Source organism: Jaculus jaculus, chromosome 9 (assembly GCF_020740685.1).
Source record: "Jaculus jaculus isolate mJacJac1 chromosome 9, mJacJac1.mat.Y.cur, whole genome shotgun sequence".
NCBI classification, from domain to species: Eukaryota; Metazoa; Chordata; class Mammalia; order Rodentia; family Dipodidae; genus Jaculus; species Jaculus jaculus.
Window position 1 is genome coordinate 83637121 of NC_059110.1, and position 22649 is coordinate 83659769.

Consider the following 22649-nt stretch of genomic DNA (forward strand, 5'->3'; position numbering starts at 1 on the left):
CAGCTTTTCTGAACTCAAGTCTGCAATCAGAACACCTGGAAGCTAGGAGCTGAGCTCAGTGGCAGAGCATGCTGGCCACATGTCATGCTCCAGGCTCAACACCACAAACAGCAGAAGAAATCTGGAAGGGAACTAGTTGAATTGTAGGAATCATGGAATACTGTATTTATTCCCCACACAAAACCTTATTTTGGATTACATACATATGAGTAGCTATACGGAGGGGTGGAACACGCTTCTTCTTCTGAGGCAGGGCCTTATTCTAGCCCAGGCTAACCTTCACTCACTCTGTAGCAACAGGCTGACCTCAAACTCATGGCAATCTACCTACCTCAGCCTCACCTGTGCTGGGATTATAGGTACGAGCTACCATGCCCAGCTATTTTTTTTTAAAACCTTATGGTGAATTTCAAACATATGTAAAGTAAATCTAGTGGTATCATGAGCCCTAATGGGCCTAGAGCCTTGCTTCAGCAACTCAAAACATTCTGTCATTCTAATTTCATCTGTTTCTCAAGCCCAGAAGCACTTGATAGGGGGGAGATCTTGAATCCCATCCAACTCCAGCAACATCTGGTAATGGACGGAGACATCTTGGGATGTTACATTTGAAGGTATCACTTGTACTCAGTGGGCAGAAATAATGGAAGCTGCTTAACATGTCCCACAACAGAGGATTCTCTGGCCTAAAATAGCCATAATGCAAGTGCTAAGGAATTCTGCTGTATTTATTTACTCCATACCACTCATTCATTTTTTAATTTTTTGAAGTAAAATGTCCAATTCTTGTGTGTGTGAGTGTGTGTAAGAGAGAAAGAGAAAGAGAGAGAGAGAGAATATGTATATGTTCATGTGTGAGCGCAGGCATGCGCATGCTGGTGGAGGTCAGAGGAAATACTTCTTCTCTTATTTGAGGCAGGGTCTCTTGTTCATCTGTGTGCCCACAAGGTTAACTGGCCCATACACTTCTGGGGGATTTTCCTATGTTAAGTTTATCATAATTTAAAAAACATCAATATATAACATATAGAAATACTCTTTGCCAATGAACTATATCCCCAGCTCCTCGATACGGCATATAAAGATAATACAAAGCAGGCAGGTGTGATGGACACAGGCCTATCATCTCAGTACTCGGGAGGCTGAGGAAGGAAGCTAAAAGTTTAACTTTACAAACATGAAGCAGATTGCTCCAAGTACTTTAGAGCAATATGAAAAATCTAGAAGACGGTTTTGAGAGTGTCTGGTTCAAAGCTCTTACTTAAGCAAGAGGACGCTGAGCACAGAGCAGGCAGGCCACTGTTTGTGACCACAGAGACTATTAACAGCAGAGTGGGGACTGGGCTGAGAGTCTCTCTTCCATACACGGTGCTGTTTTCTCTAGTGTGAGTTTAGGCAAATGGATTTCATTTCTGCTGTGTGTTCACTCATAGACGACCACAGTCGTAAGCTTAATTAATGACCCTGCAAATCCCACAAGGTTCTCTGAAAATCACAAACTAGCAAGAAGCATTACAAATACAGGAATGGTTCATTTCCATGTGCCCTTGCAATTGCTCAAGAGGACTCTGGGGACTGCAGAGAACTCACTCACTTTATGTACTCATCGTGATGAGATTGCAGACATAAAAAGGTCTTCTTTCCTAGTCTTGGCATCAGTACTGAAGCAGAACCTCAACTTAGGATCTAGCATCTTTGTGGCAAAGGAGGCACAGTTGAGGTGAGACAAAAACCTCAGCTTTGAGTTTCACTGTTTTTGTTAAAGGTTGGATTAAGGCCACTCCATGACCTGAGGCAAAAATCTGTTTTCACCTATGAAAATCTCTTTGTTAACGTCTTGATTTCTAAGATCCTGCTGCCTGAGTGAATGAACAGGCCTTCACCTACAAGATGGCTTGGATTTCTAGACCGAAGCTAAGGCAAGCTTTGCCTAGCTAACCCTGGACTTCATGTAGGAATCCTTCAAGGCCCACACCACCCTACAGCCCCATCCTTGACCTCCATGAGGCGAGGCCTGTGGAGATCCACCCCTTTCCTTATCCATTCATTTTTGTGTTGGGTCTATGAAACAAAACTCTACGGATAGCAGATGAGTTTCTCACCTATAGTTTAAGGAAGAAGTAAACTTTGGCCAAACTGAGCTGTTTATGCTAATATTCTCTTTTGTTTTATTTGAAACAGGGTCTTACTATGTAGCCCAGGTTAATACTGAATACAATTCTCCTGCCTCTGTTTCCTGAGTGCTAAGATTATAGGCATGAGCCACCATTAGTTTAATATTACTTATTTAAAAGGATAAAGCTGGGCATGGTGGCGCACGCCTTTAATCCCAGCACTTGGGAGGCAGAGGTAGGAGGATAGCTGTGAGTTCGAGGCCACCCTGATACTACATAGTGAATTCCAGGTCAGCTTGGGCCAGAGTGAGACCCTACCTCAAAAAATCAAAACACAAAAAACAAAACAAAACAAGCAAACAAAGAAACAAAAATAACATGCTATAGGACTTATGTGACAATATCAAACATATGGATAGGGACTAGGGAAGGGGCTCAAGGTACTTGCTTGCAAGTCTGCCTGCCAGAGTTCAATTTCCCCTACACCCACATAAGGCTGGACCTAAAGTGTAGCATGTGTCTATGACTTAATGTGCCCACGGCAACATGAGATAGAGCCAGGAGAATCCAGAAGTTCACAAGGCAGCCAATAGGCTTGGCACATGCAGAGGCAAAACAACACAGACTCTGTCTCAAAAAAAGAAGGTGGAAGAAGAGGACAAATACCCCAAGGTTATCCTTGAACCTCCACACGTGGGCCATGGCATGCACATGGCCCCTCCCTCACACAGAAACAATTTCTGGATATCATGGGTACTGGACACTAAATCAGTGTGTGAGGCCTGGGCAAAGCTACAACCTCATGAAAACATGCTCCCAGCTTTGTATTCCAGGGGGCTTTGTCAGGTCTGCAGACAGATATGTAACTGAGAACGCCAGAACTTCTCCCCAGTACACAGATCTTAATCACTCCACATCCTCTCGGATCCCACACAGTGATGAGCTGAATAGAATGAAGGCCCAATAAACATGTGGTAATGAAACCGGAGACGGCGTGTTAGGACATTATTCTGCCACTTCCAACGGAGAGAATGAGTTTTGTGTTTAGGACATATAAGGGTCAGGATTTCAGAGCACTGAATGCTGCATCAAGCTCAGCTGGAGTCTAAGTCTGTACAACCTCCCAGGGAGTTTTCCAAGACATTTCTAACTCCAGTTCAAGCAGGTTAGCCAGACAGCCGACGGCAAGCACTGACTCTTGTCTTTTCATGCAGACTGCATGTGGAACAGCATTATGGAAGATGAGCAATGAAAACAGAAGCAAGGTCATGTCCTTGGTCTTAGAAGCACAGAATAAATAAGAGCTGGCATGTAATGAGGGCTGACTATGTGCCAGACTTTTGTTATATGCTATGGGCACTGTTATTTGTTTTATTTTAACTTACTGTTATTTGTTTGTTTTTCGAGGTAGGGTCTCACTCTAGCTCAGGCTGACCTGGAATTCCCTGTGTAGGTTTAGGGCGGCCTTGAACTCACAGCAATCCTCCTACCTCTGCCTCCCGAGTGCTGGGGATTAAAGGCGTGTGCCACCATGCCCGGCTATATTTTGTTTTTTTGAGGTAGGGTCTTGCTCTAGCCCAAGCTGATCTGGAATTCACTATAGTCCCAGGGTGGCCTCGAACTCATGGTGATCTTCCTACCCCTGCTTCCTGAGTGCTGGGACTAAAGGCATGCACCAACACACCAGGCTTGGCTTTATTATTTTATTTATTTTTTTCTAAATTTATTTTATTTATTTGAGAGAGAAAGAGACAAACAAAGAAGGAGCTGGGCTAGAGTGAGAGACTACCTAGAAAAATCAAAATAAATAAAATAAATAAAAAGTGGGCAGCCAGGCATGGTGGCTCATACCTGCAAGCCCAGTACTTGGGAGGCCAAGGCAGGAGGACTGCCACAAGTTTGAAGTCAGCCTGGGCTACACAGGAAAACCCTGTTTCAAAAAAAAAACCCAAAACTAAAAACCAAAAAACAAACAAGAAAAAAAAAAAAAACAAATATAAAAAAGTAGCCACAAAGGAAATCAGTCATATTTCTTCAGACTAGACCATCTTAAGGTGTGCACTGCATCTGTGACAAAACCTACAAGGGAAAGGCCAGTATGACATTGAGCTTACCTGTTCTGCACCCACCATGCTAATTGGCTTGCACTTGAAGAGGTGGGTGATGAACTTGGGAATGAAGGAGCTGTGGGTAAAACAGAAGTGACATGTTAGGCCTATTTTCTTTCCAGTTTTTTTTTTATCATGCCCCACTCCTTTCCATAAGAAAACTTCCACCATGGGCTGCAGAGAAGGTTCAGCAGTGAAAGGTGCTTATTTGCAACGCCTGACAAACCCGGGTTTGATTCCCTAGTAACCACATAAAGCCAGGTACACAAAGTGGCGTACACATCTGGTATTCGTTTGCAACAGCAGGAAGCCCTGGGGAGCCCACTTTCTATCCCTCTTTCATATAAATAAATAAATAAACAAGTATTTTATAAAGAACGCTTTCAGGGCTGGAGAGATGGTTTAGCGGTTAAGGCACTTGCCTGCAAAGCCTAAGGAACTAGGTTTGATTCCCCAGTGCTCATGTAAAGCCAGATGCACAAGGTAGCATATACATCTGGGGTTCATTTGCAGTAGCTAGAGACCCTGGTGTGCCCATTCACTCTATCTTCTCTCTGTCTCTACTTGCAAATGAGTAAATAAGTAAATAAATAAAATATTTTTAAAATGAAAACTTTCATCAAGGTAGACACAACTGTCCCTTGCCAGCATCTACTACCTTCTCTTTTCTTCCATCCTAAGCCCTAGTTTTGTTTAGGTTAAACACAGCCTTGGGATGGAGGGGAAAAGGCAATCACATTCTAAGATATGGAGGTGAATTTTTGTTTGTGATGCTAGGGATTGAACCCAGGTTCTGGTACAAGTAGGCAAGTACTCTACCACTGGGCCACAACCTATCTAGTCAGAGATGACTGTTCTTGGTCCTGAGAGGGAGACATGATTTAAGCTGGCCCAATCAATTGGAGGAAAGGGCTTCCTGGCAAAGCTGACATGAGGATTCCTTTCCTTTCCTAGGGCATTCTTGAATTTGGATATAAAATCTATACTGGTCATTCTGCTATCACTCTGAGGAGGCAGACAACTTGGAAGATAGCAAAATGAATAACCTAGTCTTAATTTCATCACTGAACTCTTAAACCAACCAGTATCTACTCTGTCCTGCCTCCAGACTGCAGGTTATGACAGTCTTTTCTTAAAATTATTTGTAAAGAGAGAGGTGGAGTGGGCATACCAGGGCCTCTTGCCACTGCAAATGAACTCCAGATGCACACACCGCTTTGAGTATTTGGCTGTACATGAGTACTGGGGAAATGAATATGGGCTGTCAGGCTTTGCAAGTGCCTTTAACTGCTGAGCCATCAATCCACTTCTTGCAGGTTATATGAAATTTAAAAACTCACCTACCATTTGGATCAGACTGAGTCAGGCTATGTAGTAACCAAAAACATTCTAATAGATGCAAGAACAGAATGTACATGAGGGCATTCTTTAGTGCAAAATCAAGAAATAACAGCTAAGGAAGTAAATATGAGGTCAAGAAACAAAATACATGAATTTTCGGAACTTTGCTGAGGACTGAGGAGCAACCTAGACCAGGTGGGCTGATGATGCTGGTTTGGAGGCAAGGGACAGGAAGATTCCAGCAGGCCAGGAGAGCTTTGTAAAAGAACCATAAGGCTTGGGTCAAGAAGGCTGGGTTGTGCTGAAAGTGAAAACATGTAGAAAGGAGGAACAGCAGAGTGAGCTGATCAGGACCATGCGAGGCAGGATGAAGTGCAGCACGTTTCCACAGGCTGGTTGCCACCTCTCTCCTCACTCCCAAGCTGTGCTCTTCTCCTCCTAACTCTCTGTAACTTTTCTTGCACACTGTGTGTGGTAGTTTGAATATATGTCCCCCATTGACTCAGGTGTTAAAATTAAACGTGTAACTTGAACCCCCAGCCACCTGGCTGGAGAAGGTATTACGGGGGGGTGGGGGGGGTGGGGAGGAGGGGAATGGATCCTGGAGTCCATCTCTGAGGTGTCTCTGGTGATGGATCTGAATTCCAGCCCAAAGGGTGTGGAGAGCAGTGTGAGCTGGGGCAGGGCAGGGGTGGGGCCACTTGCTGAATTTTGGTATTTGCTGGATGGTGGTGGCTATTTCTCTCTGCTTGCATTTATGAAAGGAAGCCAGCTTCTTCCAGCATTGATGGAATTTCTCCTGGATCTGTAAGCCAGAAATAAATCCCTTCCTCCCATAAAACTGTGTTTGATTGGATGCTCATCTCAGCATTGTGGAGCTGTCTTCAACACTGTGTTCTCTTTAAGTGCAAAGGCCTTACCAGAAAACGTCATGGATTACTGCCAGCACCTCAAGCCTGGCCATCCCAGACTCAGCTCCTCCCTAGCCTCCAGCCTCATCACCAAGTTAAGAATAATACCCTGCCTCAACTCCAATGTTCACTGTTTCCAGCCCCTCCCCTAAGTACCCACAACTACCTGTTCTGATCTTCTACCCCATCATTTGAACAACTAAACTCAATTACTTCCTAACTTGTCTCTCTGTCTCCAGCACTCTTCATTCTCATTCTAATCATCTGCTGCCAAAGGCATTTATTCCAAATACAAATATAACCTTCCTTGACCTACCTCCTTCTTCTCACCCCTTCCCCTCTCTTCCTTCCCTTCTTCCTTCTTTCTAAAATCCTGAGCTCAAAGCGACCCTCCTGCCTCAGCTTTCTGAATAGCTGGGCCCTCTGGTTAGTACCAGTGTCAGGCAGTACTCTTCATTCTGGATTCTCTGCCCTTGGTATCTACACTTCAATATGGATGTGCTAGAACAGCTCCCATGATTCCACAGGCTTGCCAGTGGGCATTTGCTCTGTCTGGAATGTCCTTTCCTAGGGCCCTTTGGGTCAGGACTCACACATTTTTCAGACCTGGTCAAGGATGTTTCTTTTGTGTAACCTTATTTCCATCTCTTCCACCGTACTTCCAATCTCTCAGCCCCTAACATTTAACCTACTTCATTACCCTTAACTGCTTTCAGGTCTGTTTCCTTCACTTGAGTTCACTTAACTCTGAGTCTGGGATGGAGGAGATGCTTAAGTGAGTGCACAGTGGATAAGTAATACATGCTATGATAATAGTAGCTGCTACCACTTTCTCAGTATCAGTGTGGCACCAGCACTTTTAGAGGATGTTTACACAGGACTTCTCCTTTTATCCTCCCAACAACCACTAAGAAACCTGTCTTAAATGGAACACTCAGAAACCATAGATTGTTACTAGAAAATTTTCAGTGCCAGTGATGGGATACCTTCCACTGAGTTGTTGGCCAGGGAGGTCTCTGATACCCCCAAAACATTACAGGCCATTGCCGTTTCTCACCAGGAATAGATGGTAAGACCCTATTGTTGAAGACTCCACATATTTGGGCTGCAATGTCACTGAGAAATCCTGCTGGAGCTGAGCTGATAACCTCCTTCATGTAGACCAGCTGACAGAAAGCTGGAAAAAGCTATGCTGCATGCAATTCAATGGGAGAAAGAGAAATCACCAGTGAAAACACTCAACAGTGGATGCTCCAAGCCTTAAATTTGGCCAGATAGGCCAAATGAGCCAATGGGTGCAATAGTGGCACATATGTTATGGGTGAAGCCAAACGCCTTCTAGTTGGACTTGAGGCCTGTTCCATGGGAGGGAATATATCCCTGATACTGAAAACCTAAAACAATGGTATTCATGAACCATAGGGGTGTAATGTCTGTTGGTATCTGGCTAAATATATATACTATGCTCACCAAACTGCCCAGTAAGTACTTCTCTTAATGTTCATACCCATATATTAATGCTACTATCATTTTTGGTTAGAGAAGTTTCTCTTTTCAGTTGACAATGATCTTGGGATGACTTAGAAGGCACCATGGTGCTGAGAACAAGGGACAGAGGAGTATTCAGCACTGAAATATCTCTATCACACCTTCCAAGGCCCAGGGTCCATTGTGGAAGAAGTGGCAGAAATGCAAGAGCCAAAGAAAGGGTAGGACTCCTTACAACATGCTCCTCCAGACATAAAAATGGCCTGAATATCCATGACCTCACAGTGTCTGACACTACTACACAAGATGATCATAATAGGAGGAAAAGATGATGATATCAAAATAAAAGAGAGACTTATTGAGAGGGGGAGGGGATATGATGGAGAGTGGAGTTTCAAAGGGGAAAGTGGGAAAAGAGAGGGAATTACCATGGGATATTGTTTACAATTATGGAAGTTGCCAATAAATTTTTTTTTACCTACCTCCAAAATAAAATAAAATAAAACACAAGAATATTGTATATATGTAATTACAAATTTTTTTTTTAAAGAGACCTGTCTTATAGTCTTCATTACTGAACAGAAGAGCATCAGCTTAGTGAAGCTGGTACTCCAGGTCTGTGGTTCAAACTTCAGAGATAACCTTGATGTCTAACCAGGAAAGGCTGCTGTCAATGAAGATGTCAAGTAGAGAGAATGGATCCATGGATGGACTAGCATTCATGGGGCAGAAGATGAAGATATATGGGAAGAGAACTTGAAGTCTAGAGGTCAGATGTAGGCACAGGCTGGCTGATCTGGAGGGAGTGTGAATAAGGAACTATTTGGAAAGGATTCTTCAATGCTAAAAACCAGAGCTAGACAAGTAAAATGAGGCTGAATTCAAAACTTATCACAAGTGTCCACACAGCTTGTAACCTGTTTCTTCACACTAGAGTAAGCTGTTGTTGTGCCCTTGAACTGTCTCTGTGCTAATCTACTGGGGGTGGGCTGAGGAAACGTATGACTGTCCCAGACACATGTCTTTGGAGAAGTTCCAGCAGTGGCCATGGGTAACTGGCATCAGGATAGTGGTGGTGGCCACTGTCCTAGGCTGGGAAGGATCTAATTACCATCCCTACCTCTGAGGTTTCTAGAATTAGGCTGGTATTTTACAAGAATGAGAGGGTATCATGGATTAAAACAAAAATACTTTCTAGATTCCAGGTTAAACTTTTCCAGATGTGTGATGGACATCCTATTCCTAGTTCATTCAATATGAGCTTAGTAATAACAAAGGGCACTGAGAGAATGTGAGGTTGATGCTTGGACAAGCTAAGCAATGAACTCCTTATTCACTCTAACCTTAGCATAATCAGACCCCTGGGTGCCCACAATGGAGATTTTGAGTCACAGTACATTTTTACAGAGACACTTCTAGCAGTGGTTACACGGAGTGTCACAGTGTGATTTATCAGCAATGCTTTTAGTGCACATTAATGAGTGCTCAGAGAGAGCAGGGAATGTCAGCTCCTGGTCCACTTGCTGCACTGCAAACATAACCGCTCCCTGGGGAGCCTGCTCCAGCCTTCCTCACAAGGTAGAAAGCAAAGCTAACTCTACAGCCCCTGTTCTTGTTGCTCCTTGGGGGATTGATTTATGTCAGACAGGGGAAACCCTAATTGAATACAAACTGGGAGAGATTTGGAAAAGACAGAAACTTGGAGTTCTGAATCATCAGTTGGGACTGGGATGAGATCAACCCAAATACAGTAGCTTGGACAGGGCTGACCTTCCTGAAGCCCTTCCCCAAGCGACTTGCCAAAATGTGCATCTGATAATTGGTCAGAGGAGACACTGGCCCTCATCACTTCCTGGTCTCTTGGGAAACATTGCTGTAGCCAGATGTTGACTGGCAAAGAACCAAACTATGTCCTTGCTTCAAAACCAAGCCAGAAATGGCCACACACCAGGATTTGACAGGAGGACATGCAACTAGGTGCTTACTCCATCTACCTTGGTAACGAAGCTCCTTGACTAGCTCTTCCCGGGACTCAGGGACATCCACAAGTGGATAAATTGTGGCAGCTATAATAATAGGTACTTTGGAGAAGGAGGAAGAAGAGGCTCAAAAGCAAAGAAGTGACAGTCCTAACCCTTAACAAGTTTATAATCTAGAGATAAAATACATACATGACCTGGGCGTGGTGACACATGCCTTTCATGCCAGTACCCAACAGACAGAGGTAGGAGTATTGCTGTGAGTTTGAAGCCAGCCTGAGACCACAGAGTGAATTCCAGGAGAGTCAGGGCTAGAGTGAAACCCTATCTCAAAATAAAAGTAAAAAATGAAAAAAAAAAAATACATGAGATCACTGGAAAATAATTTCAGTTACTAAAACCTGGTCAAAGGGTGGTTATGATTATGTAATCTATAATCTTTTTTTTTGTTTGTTTTTTTCAATGTACGGGACACACACACATTTTGATATGTATGTGAGTATTCATGTGAGTGTGGATGTGCATACACTATGGTATGCAGTTGGAGGTCAGAACACAGCTTCTGGTATCTCTCGTCACCTTCCCCTTTGCTGGAGGCATGGTCTCACTGATCAACAGGTAGCTGTTTAATAGGCTAGCGCTCTCCAGGCTAGCTGGCTGGCGAGCTTCTGGTGATTCTCTTGTCTCCTTCTCCTCTTCTCCCTTCTTGACGTAGGTACCCGGAGTTACAGGTGCTTGTGCTGTGGTGTCCAGCTTTGCATGGGTTCTGGACATCTGAACTCAAGTCCTCATACTTTATCCACTGAGATATCTCCCCAGCCCCCACATTTGCTCCTGCTACTCTGGGGCCCTTTGGGTGTAGATGAGTAGTCATTTGCCTTCATGTACCAGAGTGAACCAAGGACGGCAGACACACGTGCGCTGGCGAGCATGCTGAGTGGTGTGGCTTTAAAACAACCCCACTGAGTATGACAGCAGAGTGGTGGACTCATGTGGTTACAGATCTGCTCAAATCCAAAGAGGTACAAAACTGAGAGCGAACCCCAAGGTAAGGCACAGACTCTGTGTGATGGTGTGCCCAGGTAGCCTCAGCAGCTTCTGTGGGGCATGTGGACACAGAAGAGTCTGGGTTCTGGGAGACAGCAGATACATGGAACCTCTGTGCCACCTGCTCATTATCCTGGGGATGAGAACGGTTCTCAACCAGAAAGGGCCTAAACAAGTGGAAAACACTTTGGGGTAAGAACACTTTAGGACTTACTTTGCAAACTTAATGCAGAACTGTGTGAAATATTTCCGGGTAGAAGCCAGGTTGTCACGGATGATGGGGACATTCTGCTTAATGTGAAGAATGACTGAAGTGACATAGGGGCTCTGATCACCAACGTGTTCCACATTCTGCCACTGCATCTGAAATAGAGACAGGGCAGGACCAAGCTTTAGACCCCATGAAAGGAATAGTGTCATCCATTACTGGGGAAGGGAAGAGGTGTGGAAATTAGGTCACTGCTTAGCATCACATAATTGATCCCTACTTTCTTGGGGAACTGCCATGTATGTTCTGTGACACTGCGGGTAAAAACCTCAGCTTTGACAGTGGAGTGGAAGACACCTTTCCTTTTCTTGTTAGCCCCTATCATGTTTCAGACAGCCTTCCTTGGCCATCTAAGCAGCCAACTTGTAAGGGAGCCGTACCACCTCACTAGGCAGAGGAATGAAGGCCTGTCCAAACCTACAGAGGAACACCAGTAGCAGGGATTATAGAACAGGGGAGAGATGTCTACTTCTAAGCAGTTACAATTTGGAGAGCTAGGTGGCTGGGCTAAACGTAGTGCAGGTTAGCAGCAGGTTAATTTATACCTTTCATTCTAGTAAGTAAGAAGAGTTGGGATTTTTTTTATTTTATTGTTATTGTCATCATTGTTTGGCTAGTTTCTTGAGACAGGGTCTCACTTTGTAACCTAGGTTGGCCTGGTATTCATTAAATAAGCCAAGCTGTTCTTGAACTTATGGCAATTCTCCTGCCTTAGCCTTTTAAGTGTGGGATTATAGGTATGAGCCACCATGTCTAACTACAATACAACCAAAACACAAACAAAAAGCAGTAATTCCTAGTACCCACATGCAACTGGACTCCATGCTTGCATGTGCCTGTAATACACACACACCCACAAACATGCAGGGTAGAGTCAGAGTAATTCTTAAGCAGATAGTCTGGCCTTCTTAGCAGCAAACAAATAATGAGAGACTGTCTCAAAGGGGAAAGAAAGTACCGACAGTGGTTGTTCTTTGTCCTCCAAACTTGCTCAGTGGCCCATGTGTACTGATCTGTGACACACACAATAAACACTGTGGCATTTTTCCCCCCCTAGCACTGGGAACTGAGCCCAAGCCTTTTATTCATTTACTTTACTTATTATCTGAGGAGGGAAGAGACAATGGGCGCACCAGGGGCTCTAGCCAGTGCAAACAAACTCCAGGCATATATACTACTTTGTGCATCCAGCTTACATGGTGGGTACTGGGTCCTTAGGCTTTGTAGGCAAATGCCTTAACTGCTAAGCCATCTCTCCAGCCCTGAACCCAGGTCATTAAGCATGCTAGGCAAGTGCTCTACCACTAAGCTACATCCTCATACTAAAGTTCTTTAAAAGGAAACTAGAAACGACATTTATTATGTGTGGGATTTGCTTTGAAATCATCTAGAGTTAGAGAGGGGGTGAAAGTGTAGATGTCACATGCTTAGTGAAGCTGGGTCAAGAAGTCACTGTACTGTTTTCTCTACTTTTGAGTACATTTGAAGTCCTGCATGACAAAAACATTTAAAAGCTGAGCATGTAGAGTATTACACTTCTAAAACCTTCCAGGGTTGGGTTGGAGAGAGGGCTTAGCGGTAAAAGCGCTTGCCTGCAAAGACTAAGGACCCATGTTCAACTCTTCAGATCCCATGTAAGCCAGATGCCCAAAAGTGAGGCAAAGGCAAGGTTGCACATACCCACTAGGTGGCACAAGCATCTGTGGTTCAATTGCAGTGGCTGAGGTCCTGGTGTACCAATTCTCTCTCCTTCTCTCTAAACTAATAATAATAATAAAAACTTCCAGGGTTATGGTGGGATTTCAACCAAGGGAGAGAGAAGAGGATCTCTGACAGTATGGGAGGTCATGAGGAACAAGGCAGGAGAGAGGTTCAGGGACTGTAGTGGCAGCACCGGGAGAGGTGAACATCACAACAGGACTGAAATGGTCTTTGACTGGCCAAGAATAAACGTGAGCTCAAGCTCTGACACCCAGAGCAGTACTGGAGGGTGTGTTGTGGAAAGCAGAAAGAAGCAACACTGTGAGATCTCTTCTCCCTTGGGACTAGCTACACAGGAGGCCAGGGCAGCAGCAGTTCCTAGTCTGCTCCAGCTGCCAGGGAGTGGGCACTGGATCTGTCAGGAATGGGAAGGAGTTGGAGGAGCCCTGCTGAGCTGGTCTCTCATAGCCAAGTTGGGTTGCTGGTGTAAATGTTCACAAGCCAAACATAACCCATAGGCTCCGTTCATGGAGCAGGTCAGCAGCTCTGTCTTGATGTCTCTGCAAAGAAAACACTATTTTTATAGAGCTCTAGGGGAAGGAAAAATTTAATAACTTAGAACTTTTTAAAAGGACCCTATCGTATGGGGATGATTACAGCCCAGGGAAGCTGAAAGGATACTGTTTTGCCATAATGTTTCTTCAAATTAGCAGATATTTGGATTCTGAAAGCTTTAGGCATGTGTAAGCACAGTACCACAGAACAACAGTTCTATCTTCATTTTACAAATATGCACACTCCAGAGACATGAAGAGTCTGTGCAAAACTTCAAAACCCAAGTTCTAAAACTGGACATGGGGGGTATATGCAGGAAATGGAGGCAGGAGGATTAAATCTGAGATCAGCTCAGGCTACATAAGCCATAGTCTGTTTCTAATGAAACAAAGTCCAAACAAGTGGGGTATGGTGGTGAACGCCTTTAATCTCAGCACTCTGAAGGCTGAGGTAGGAGGATCACTGAGTTCAAGGCCAGCCTGAGGCTACAGAGTGAATTTCAGGTCAGCCTAAGCTAGAGTGACACCTTACCAAAAACAAAAAACAAAACAAAACAAATACAGACTCCGATAGAAAAAAGGGCCTATTTTTATTTTTAAAATATTTATTTTTATGCACTTATTTATTTGAGAGGACAAAAGGAGAAAGAGAGAGAGGGAGGGAGGGAGGGAGGGGGAAAGAGGGAGGAAGGAAAGAAGGAAAGAAAGAAGAAAAAAAGAGAGAGAGCCAGAGTACATGCATGCCAGTATGCCAGGCATCTAGCCACTTCAAAGGAACTCCAGACGCATGCACCACCATGTGTATCTGGCTTACGTGGGTTCTAGGGAGTCAAATCTAAGCTTTGCAGGCAAGCGTCTTAACCTCTAAACCATCTCTCCAGTTCCTATTTGTATTTTTTTTTTTTTTGGTTTTTCAAGGTAGGGTCTCACTCTGGCCCAGGCTGACCTGGAATTAACTAAGTAGTCTCAGGGTGGCCTCGAACTCACAGCGACCCTCCTACCTCTGCCTCCCAAGTGCTGGGATTAAAGGCGTGCGCCACCACTCCCGGCCTATTTGTATTTTTTACATGGGGTCTTACTCTGTTGCCAAGCTGATCTCAAATTTCTGAACTTAAGTATTCTTTTCACCCCAGCCTTCAGCTGGGACTAAAGGCATACATGACCTTGCCTGGAAGGAAATGATATAAAAGTACTGGGGGCCAGGTGTGGTGGCACATACTTTTAATCCTGGCACTCCCCTTTAATCCCAGTACTGGGGAGGCAGAGGTAGGAGGATTTCTGGGAGTTCAAGGCCAACCTGAGACTACATAGTGAATTCTAGGTCAGCCTGAGCTAGAGTGAGACCTTACCTTGAAAAACAAAACTAATGAACACACAAACAAACAAACAAAAAGTACTGGGGAAAAAATAGAAAACAACAATAGAAAAGTAGTTAAAATGTCAATATGTGATGCCTTCAAATTAGAGAGCCTTGGCTATGAGTAACATTTTCCTTATTATCTGTTACCTCCTTTGAAAGGCTCTTTTCTACCTTGTTTTAAATATTTGACCCTCCCAAACAATGAGCATCCTGGGCAATTCTCAATGAGCTCACAGGGTGAGGCCCACACTGCCAGGTGCGTTAAGTCTATCTATCCTTCACCTTCCTTTCCCTAGCTCTGTATGAAGTCTTGAGCAGAATGCTCCGGGCAAATGCAGAAAACTGGGCAAAGGACTTCCTGTCTCACTTCCAATCAACATGAAGCTCTTCCACAGAAATGACTAGTGCCTTCCAGGTTGGCAGTATCGGATAGTTGGATCTCAGAGCAGTTTATAAATAACTAGTTAAACATTACGGCTCTCCACTCACAGGAGACCATAAGGGAAGTGGACAAGCTGTCACTGGTTACAAAGCAGCTCTGATGCTAGACAGAGCATGTGCTGCGTGGCCGCTCAAGTTCCTGCCAGTTAGTCATGTGTTCATCTTCAAGCTCCTCTTGATACCTGGCCAGCTGTGCCCAGTGTGTCCATGCATGTCAGATATATGAAAAGATCTGATTTGCTTTAATTTTAGGTAGCTATGGCCAAGTTAAAAGAAGTACTAGCAAAAATCAAGTGAATTCAGACTTTAAATTTGAGCCAGTTTAATGATGTAAAAAGTATCGGAAAACAGCGAAAGTTTACATTCTTTTACTTTTTTTTTCTGAGGTAGGGTCTCAATCTAACAAAGGCTGACTAGACCCTCACTCTGTAGTCCCAGAGGCTGACCTCAAAATCTCAGTGATCCTCTTACCTTTGCCTCCTGAGGGTTGGGATTAAAGTGGGTACCACACACCTGGCTCTTTCACTTAAATTTTTTTAAAAAACTTTATTATTATGGGGGCCGGAGAGATGGTCTTAACAGTTAAGGCACTTGCCTGCAAAGCCAACGGACCAAGGTTTGATTCCCCAAAACCCACGTAAGCCAGATGCACAAAGTAGCACATGCATCTGGAGTTCATTTGCAGCAACTGGATGCCCTGGCATGCCCATTCTCTCTCTCTCTCCACCTCCCCCTCTCTGTCAAATAAATAAAATAAAATATTCTTAAGTATTTATTTAAAAATTATTATTATAGAGAGGGAGAGAGAGAGAGACACAAACAGCATGCCAGGGCCTCTAACCACTACAAATGAACTCCAAACACATGTGCCACTATGTGCATCTGGTGTACATGGGTACTAGGAAAGTGAACCTGGATCCTTAGGCTTCATAGGCAAGTGCCTGGTGGGCCCTAAAAGGCCCAGGCGTGAGGCCTAGTGGAACTTCCTGAGCCTAGCTAAAGTTTAGCGACTTGTCTCTGGCCAGCTAGGACTCAGCAAGACGCCTAATGGCTTCTGTCTTGCTACCTCCGCATGGCAATTGTAATTACCATTTCAATAGTTAAAGTTTACTATTGGCCCTTACCTCTTCCCCCATCCTAAAATCCCCGCCTTCGTCCCCAACATGATATAGGCAACTGCTCAGAGTAATAAAGCGAGTTGTTTCTGTGAGTTCCTGCATGGAAAAGACTCCTGACTCAGTGTGGTGTTTCTCCGGTGGCCAGGAGAGGTTTCTGAGTTGTCCGACGCTCATCATCCCCTCAATCCCTAGGGAGGAACCAGCAGGTCTGGTCCTTCCCTCGGCACTACCTGAGCGGGAAGGAGCCCCGCAAGTGCCTTAACCACTGAACGTTCTCTCCAGTCCTCTTTTACTTTTAAATATTTATTTATTTATTTTAGAGACAGAGAGAGGGAAAGAGAGAGAATGGGCATACCATGTCCTCAAGCCACTGCAAACAAACTCCAGATGTATGTGCCACATTGTGCATCTGGCTTATGTGGGGCCTGGACAATCAAACCTGGGTCCTTAGGATTCACAGGCAAGTGCTTTGACTGCTAAGCCATCTCTCCAGCTGCTCTTTTACTTTTTTAAAAAAATATATAATTATTGATTCATTTGTAAGGAGAGAGAGAGAGAGAATGGGTATGCTAGGGCCTCTGCTGCTGCAAATGAATTCCAGACACATACACCACTTGGTGCATCTGTTTTTACATGGGTACTGAGGAATCAAAGCTGGGCAGTCAGGCTTTTCAAGCAAGGGCCTTAACCACTGAGAAATCTCTCCAGCCCCTTTCTGATTCTTTTGTGTGGTGTTGGGGATGAAATCCAAGGCCTCTTGTATGCTAGGATAGTGTTCTAACACCCGAACCACACTTCCAGTTCTCTGTCATCTTTTGAGGGTCTCACTGCTTGGCCTGGCACTCACTATGTACTCACAGTGATTCTCTTACTACCTTAGCCTCCCAAGGGCTGGAATTACTAGCATGTCCCACTTATGTTCAGCCCCCAGATGCTTCTATTACTTTTTTTTTTTTAAGTACAAAATATAGTTAGTAGTGACTCTGTCTAGACATTGCTTCAGATGGTTGATGTTTGCCCTCAGCAGTCCCAGATGACTTGGAGTTTAGATTGTAATTTAAAGAGTCTAAGAAGACAGGCATGGTGATGTGTCATGTTTGTAATCCCAGCACTCAGGAATCAGGTAGGAGGACATTGAGTTCAAGGCCAGCCTAGTGAGACTTTGTCTTGGAAAACAGAACCTTATTATGGCCTCCCATGTGCACACTGCTTTGTGTGGCACTCATGATTCATATGTGACCTCATTTAGTTCTGGCAACAGTCTTATAGCAGAGGAAACTTAAATGATAGGGTTGGGACAATCAGATCTGTCTAAAGCCCAAACATGATAGCAGGGTTCTTGTTAGATACTTGTGGAAAAGAAGGGAAGGGAAGGCAAAGAAAACAATCAACTAATCCTCACTTCACTGAGCTAATTCAAGGTAAGCCTTATTTCTCAAGCAGAAGCTAATGAAATAAGCAGTGATCAAATACAGGTCTCAGTAAAGGACAGAAACAGATTCACACTGAAAGAACAAGCATGAAAAGCTATCAGTAGAAATAAGACTTATTCCCAGACAAACTTGGCATATGACATGTGAAAGTTGCCCCTTTATAACCTACAGTTTTCCTTTTGTACTTTTTGTTTGAGAGTAGGATGGAATAGGGTTGAATACCATCTAGTATTATATAAAACAAGAAATAGTTTGAATAAAAAGTAAGGTAATACCAAGCTGGGTATAGTGTCTCATACCTTTAATATCAGCTCCCAGGAGGTCAAGGTAAGAGGATAACTGTGAGTTCAAGGTCAGCCTAGTCTACAGAGTGAATCTCAGGTTAACCCGAGACCCTGCTTCAAAAGCAAAGCAACACAGGTAGTACCTAAGACACAGTGTTGATAGAAATAGTAAGCAAGGAGATTCAGAGAGTAATAATGGAAGCCTCCAAGAGAGAATGTGGGGCCTAGAAGCTCTGTCTCTAAGGTGTGTGGTCCATGTTGACACTTCCCAGGGCAGGCCTGGTGATCACTGAGAATTTCAACAGCCCAGCTCCACAGCTAGCTTACCAAGGAACTTCCCTTGTCTCCGGTGCTGCATGGAGCTTCGAAAGAGGTCTCCTGAGAGACTAATTTTCCTGAGCTGAAAATTTAAGTTCCCACCTATTCATTTTGGCCACTGAATTAAACAGATACAGAGCAGAGTTTCAGACATTAGGACTCTGGGAACCTTTCCAGCAACTGGAGTCTAGTGTTATGGTTTAGGCTGCTGAGCTGTCATGCAGGCATGCAGGAACACTCTTACTCTCCTTCATGCTGTCTGACTCTGACTCCTACAATAAGCATCTGCTTTATTTACTGGTGTCTTCTGTAGGCACAACACTGGAGCAAGCTTTGTGTGGGGAACAATGAGGGGAGGATTTATTTATGACTACCTACTATGTTGTAGGCACTGGGACTAGCATTGTTACATGAACTTACTGCTCACTATGAGGCAGTGAAGGAGGTATTATTATTCCTCTTGCTTTAGGATTGAGAAGACAGTCTGGAGGAGAACAGGTGACTTGTCCAGTGAGGCATAACCAGTCAGCTAGCAGAACAGATCTGGACACTGGCTAGTCTCAGCCCATATCCGATGCCCTTTCCATTTCATTGTATCGCTTCTTAAAAGAAGACCTCTCACCTTAGTGAACTCACAGTAGTTGGCAGATGTGGGCCCAGAAAACCATTGCCTGGTCTTGGGGTGCAGATACATAGGCAAGGTGGGAGTCGTGAGAGCGGTGCCAAGGGGAAAGGCATGGCTCATTTCAGGTCTTTACTCAGAGATACTTGTCCCTTATCTTCCAGCGGAAAAGTCAAGATGATCCAGAATAGAAGTGAAGTAAACAAAGGGTAGAAGGAAATACATACATAGGGTGCAGTGACTCAGACTTTAGTCCCAGCATTAGGGGCTGAGGTAGCAAGAAAACTGTGAGTTTGAGGCTAGCCTGGGCTACAGAGTAAGTTTCAGGTCAGCCAAGTCTAGAGTAAGACTTTGCCTCAAAAAAAAGAGGTAGCTACTGCTTCTCAAACTTTTCCATAAAATAGAAAAGAAAGGAACTTTACCGGTTCCTCTACAAAGCCAGTATCACCCTCATACCAAAACCAGCTAAGATAGAAAAAAACAGAAAGTTACAGACCAGTCTCCCTCATGAACATATATGCAAAAATTCGGAACAAAATATTGGCAAACAGAATACAAGAATATATCAGAAAGACCATTCACCCCAACCAAGTAGGCTTGATCCCAGAGATGCAGGGATGGTTCAACATATGCAAATCAATAAATGTGATACACTATATAAATGGACTGAAGGACAAAAATCACATGATCATCTCAATAGATGCAAAAGAGGCATTTGACAAAATTCAACATCCCTTCATGATAAAAGTCCTACAGAAACTGGGAAGATAAGGAAGATACTGCAACATAATAAAGGCTATTTATGGCAAGCCTACAGCCAATATAACACTAAATGGGGGAAAAACAAAGTTTTTCCACTAAATTCAGGGACAAGAAAAGAGTGTCCACTGTCCCCACTTTTATTTAATATAGCACTAGAAGTCTTAGCCATAGCAATAAGGCAAGAGACACTCAGAAAAGGGATACAAATTGGGCAGGAAGAGATCAAGTTCTCATTATCTGCAGATGTTATGATTCTATACATTAAGGACCCTAAAGACACTACCAAACAAGCTGTGAGAGCTGATAAATACTTTTCACAACATAGCAAGATGCAAAATAAACACACAGAAATACGTAGCTTTCCTATATACTAACAAACATGTAGAGGATAAAATCAGGGAATCTCTCCCATTCATAATTGCCTCAAAAAAAAATAAAATACCTTGTAATAAATCTAACCAAGGAAGTGAAGGATCTCTGCAATGAGAACTTTAGAACACTCAAGCAAGAAATTGCAGAAGACACTAGGAAATGGAAAGACATCCCATGTTCTTCGATTGGAAGAATCAATATTGTGATGTCAATCTTACCAAAAGCAATCTACACTTTTAGTGCAATCCCATTAAATTCCATTAAAATTCCAATGGCATTCTTCATGGAAAGAGAAAAAAAAAATCCTAAAATTCATTTGGAAGCACACATACACATAAAAAACCTTGCATGGCCAAAACAAAATTTTTAAAATATTTTTATTTATTTATTTGAGAGAGAGAGAGAGAGAGGGAGAGAGAAGGAAGCAGAGAGAAAGAAAGATAGATAATGGGCACAACAGGGCCTTCCAGCCACTGCAAACAAACTCCAGATGGATGTGCCACCTTGTGCATCTGGCTAACGTGGGTCCTGGGCAATCGAACCAAGGTCCTTTGGCTTTGCAGGCAAGCACCTTAACTGCTAAGCCATCTCTCTAGTCCTAGCCAAAATAATTTTGGGCAACAAAAATAAGGCTGGTGCTATCACCATACCTGATTTTCTTTTTGTTAATTTATTTATTTGAGAGTGATGGAGAGAGAGAGAATGGGTGCATCAGGGCCTCCAGCTACTGCAAATGAACTCCAGATGCATGCACCACCCTGCGCATCTGGCCTATGTGGGTTCTGGGAAATTGAGCCTCGAACTGGGGTCCTTAGGCTTCACAGGCAAGAGTTTGACCACTAAGCCATCTCTCCAGCCCACCATACCCGATTTTAAGCTATATTACAAAGCCATAGTAACAAAAACTACTAATACTGACACAAAGACAGAGACGTAGATCAATGGAACAGAATACAGGAAGCAGACGTTAATCCAGGCAACTATAGCCATCTAATTTTTGACAAAAATATTCCCTGGAGAAAAGACAGCCTCTTCAACAAGTGGTGCTGGGAAAATTGGGTATCTGCATGTGGATGAAAATAGATCCTTCTTTCTCCATGTACAAGAATCAAGTCCCAATGGATCAGGGACCTTAATATCAGACCCAAAACTCTGAAACCCTTCAACATATTGGCACAGGCAATGACTTGCTGAATATAACCCCAATTGCTCAGGAAATAAAACCACTAATCAACCACTGGGGCATCATGAAATTACAAAGCTTTTATATGGCAAAGGACAATGTGAATAGAGCAAAGAGACAACCTACAGAATGGGAGAAAATCTTTGCCAGCTATACAGCTGACAGAGGATTAATATACAGAATATACAAAGAACTCAAAAACAAAACAATGAGAAATTAAGCAATCAATTAAAAAATGGACTATGGAACTAAATAGAGAGTTCTCAAAGAAAGAAACACAGATGTCATATAGACATCTAAAAGTGTTCTATATCCTTAGCCCTTAGGGAAATGCAGATTAAAACTATGTTGAGATTCCATCTCACTCCTGTCAGAATAGCTATCAAGAAAGCAAATGACGATAAATGTTGGCTAGAATGTGGAAAAAGGGGAACACTTCTGCACTGTTGGTGGGAATGGAGTCTGGTATAGCCATTGTGGAAATCAGTGTGGAGGTTCTTGAGACAGCTTAAAATAGATTTGCCATATGATTCAGATATAGCACTCCCAGGTATATATCCTAATGACTCTTCTCACTACCTTAGGCATACTTGTACAACCATGCTTATTGCTGCTCTATTTACAATAGCTAGGAAATGGAACCAGCCTATGTGTCCATCCACACATGAATGGATAATAAAGATGTGGTACATTTACACAATGGAGCTCTATTCAGTGGTGAAGAAAAATGAAATTATGAAATTTGCAGGGAAATGGATGGATCTGGGAAGGATTATACTAAGTGAGGTAACCCAGGCCCAGAAAGCCAAACGTCACATGTTCTCTCTCATATGTGGATTCTAGCTACAAATGTTTAGACTTGTGTGTGAGCTGGAACCAAAAATCGGTAGCAGAGGCCCATAAGCTAGAATAAGGCTATAAGGGAGAGAGGAGAGGGAAGGACTTTAGGGGATGGTAATATATATGTAAGTGTAAGAACAGATTATAGGGAGTGTAATGGGTCAATCAAAATTCAAGATATTCTTAATGAGACATATGAAAGACTACTTTTTTGGATAATGGCACATCCAGAAGCCATAGAGTGCTACTAGAAAATTTTCAGTGCCAAGGATGGGATACCTTCCAGTGAGCTGTTGGCCAAGGAGGTCCCTGTTGCCTCCAAAACATTATAGGCTATTGCCAAGGCCCTTGGTGTCCTATGAGTAACAGATGGTAAGACCTTATTGCTAAAGACTTCACATGCCT

At 43.4% G+C, this 22649-nt stretch overlaps 1 protein-coding gene across 1 annotated transcript in view; it reads right to left on the bottom strand.

The window, feature by feature from the left end:
- The window catches only part of Vps53 (VPS53 subunit of GARP complex), a 192304-nt gene that overhangs the window by 13101 nt on the left and 156554 nt on the right, over nucleotides 1-22649 (bottom strand). Inside the window, exons 18-19 of the mRNA XM_045158762.1 lie at nucleotides 11203-11351; nucleotides 4229-4298 (exon numbers count right to left, since the gene is read on the bottom strand). Coding sequence (XP_045014697.1) covers nucleotides 4229-4298; nucleotides 11203-11351 — 219 coding nt within the window. The remainder of the gene's footprint in view (nucleotides 1-4228; nucleotides 4299-11202; nucleotides 11352-22649) is intronic.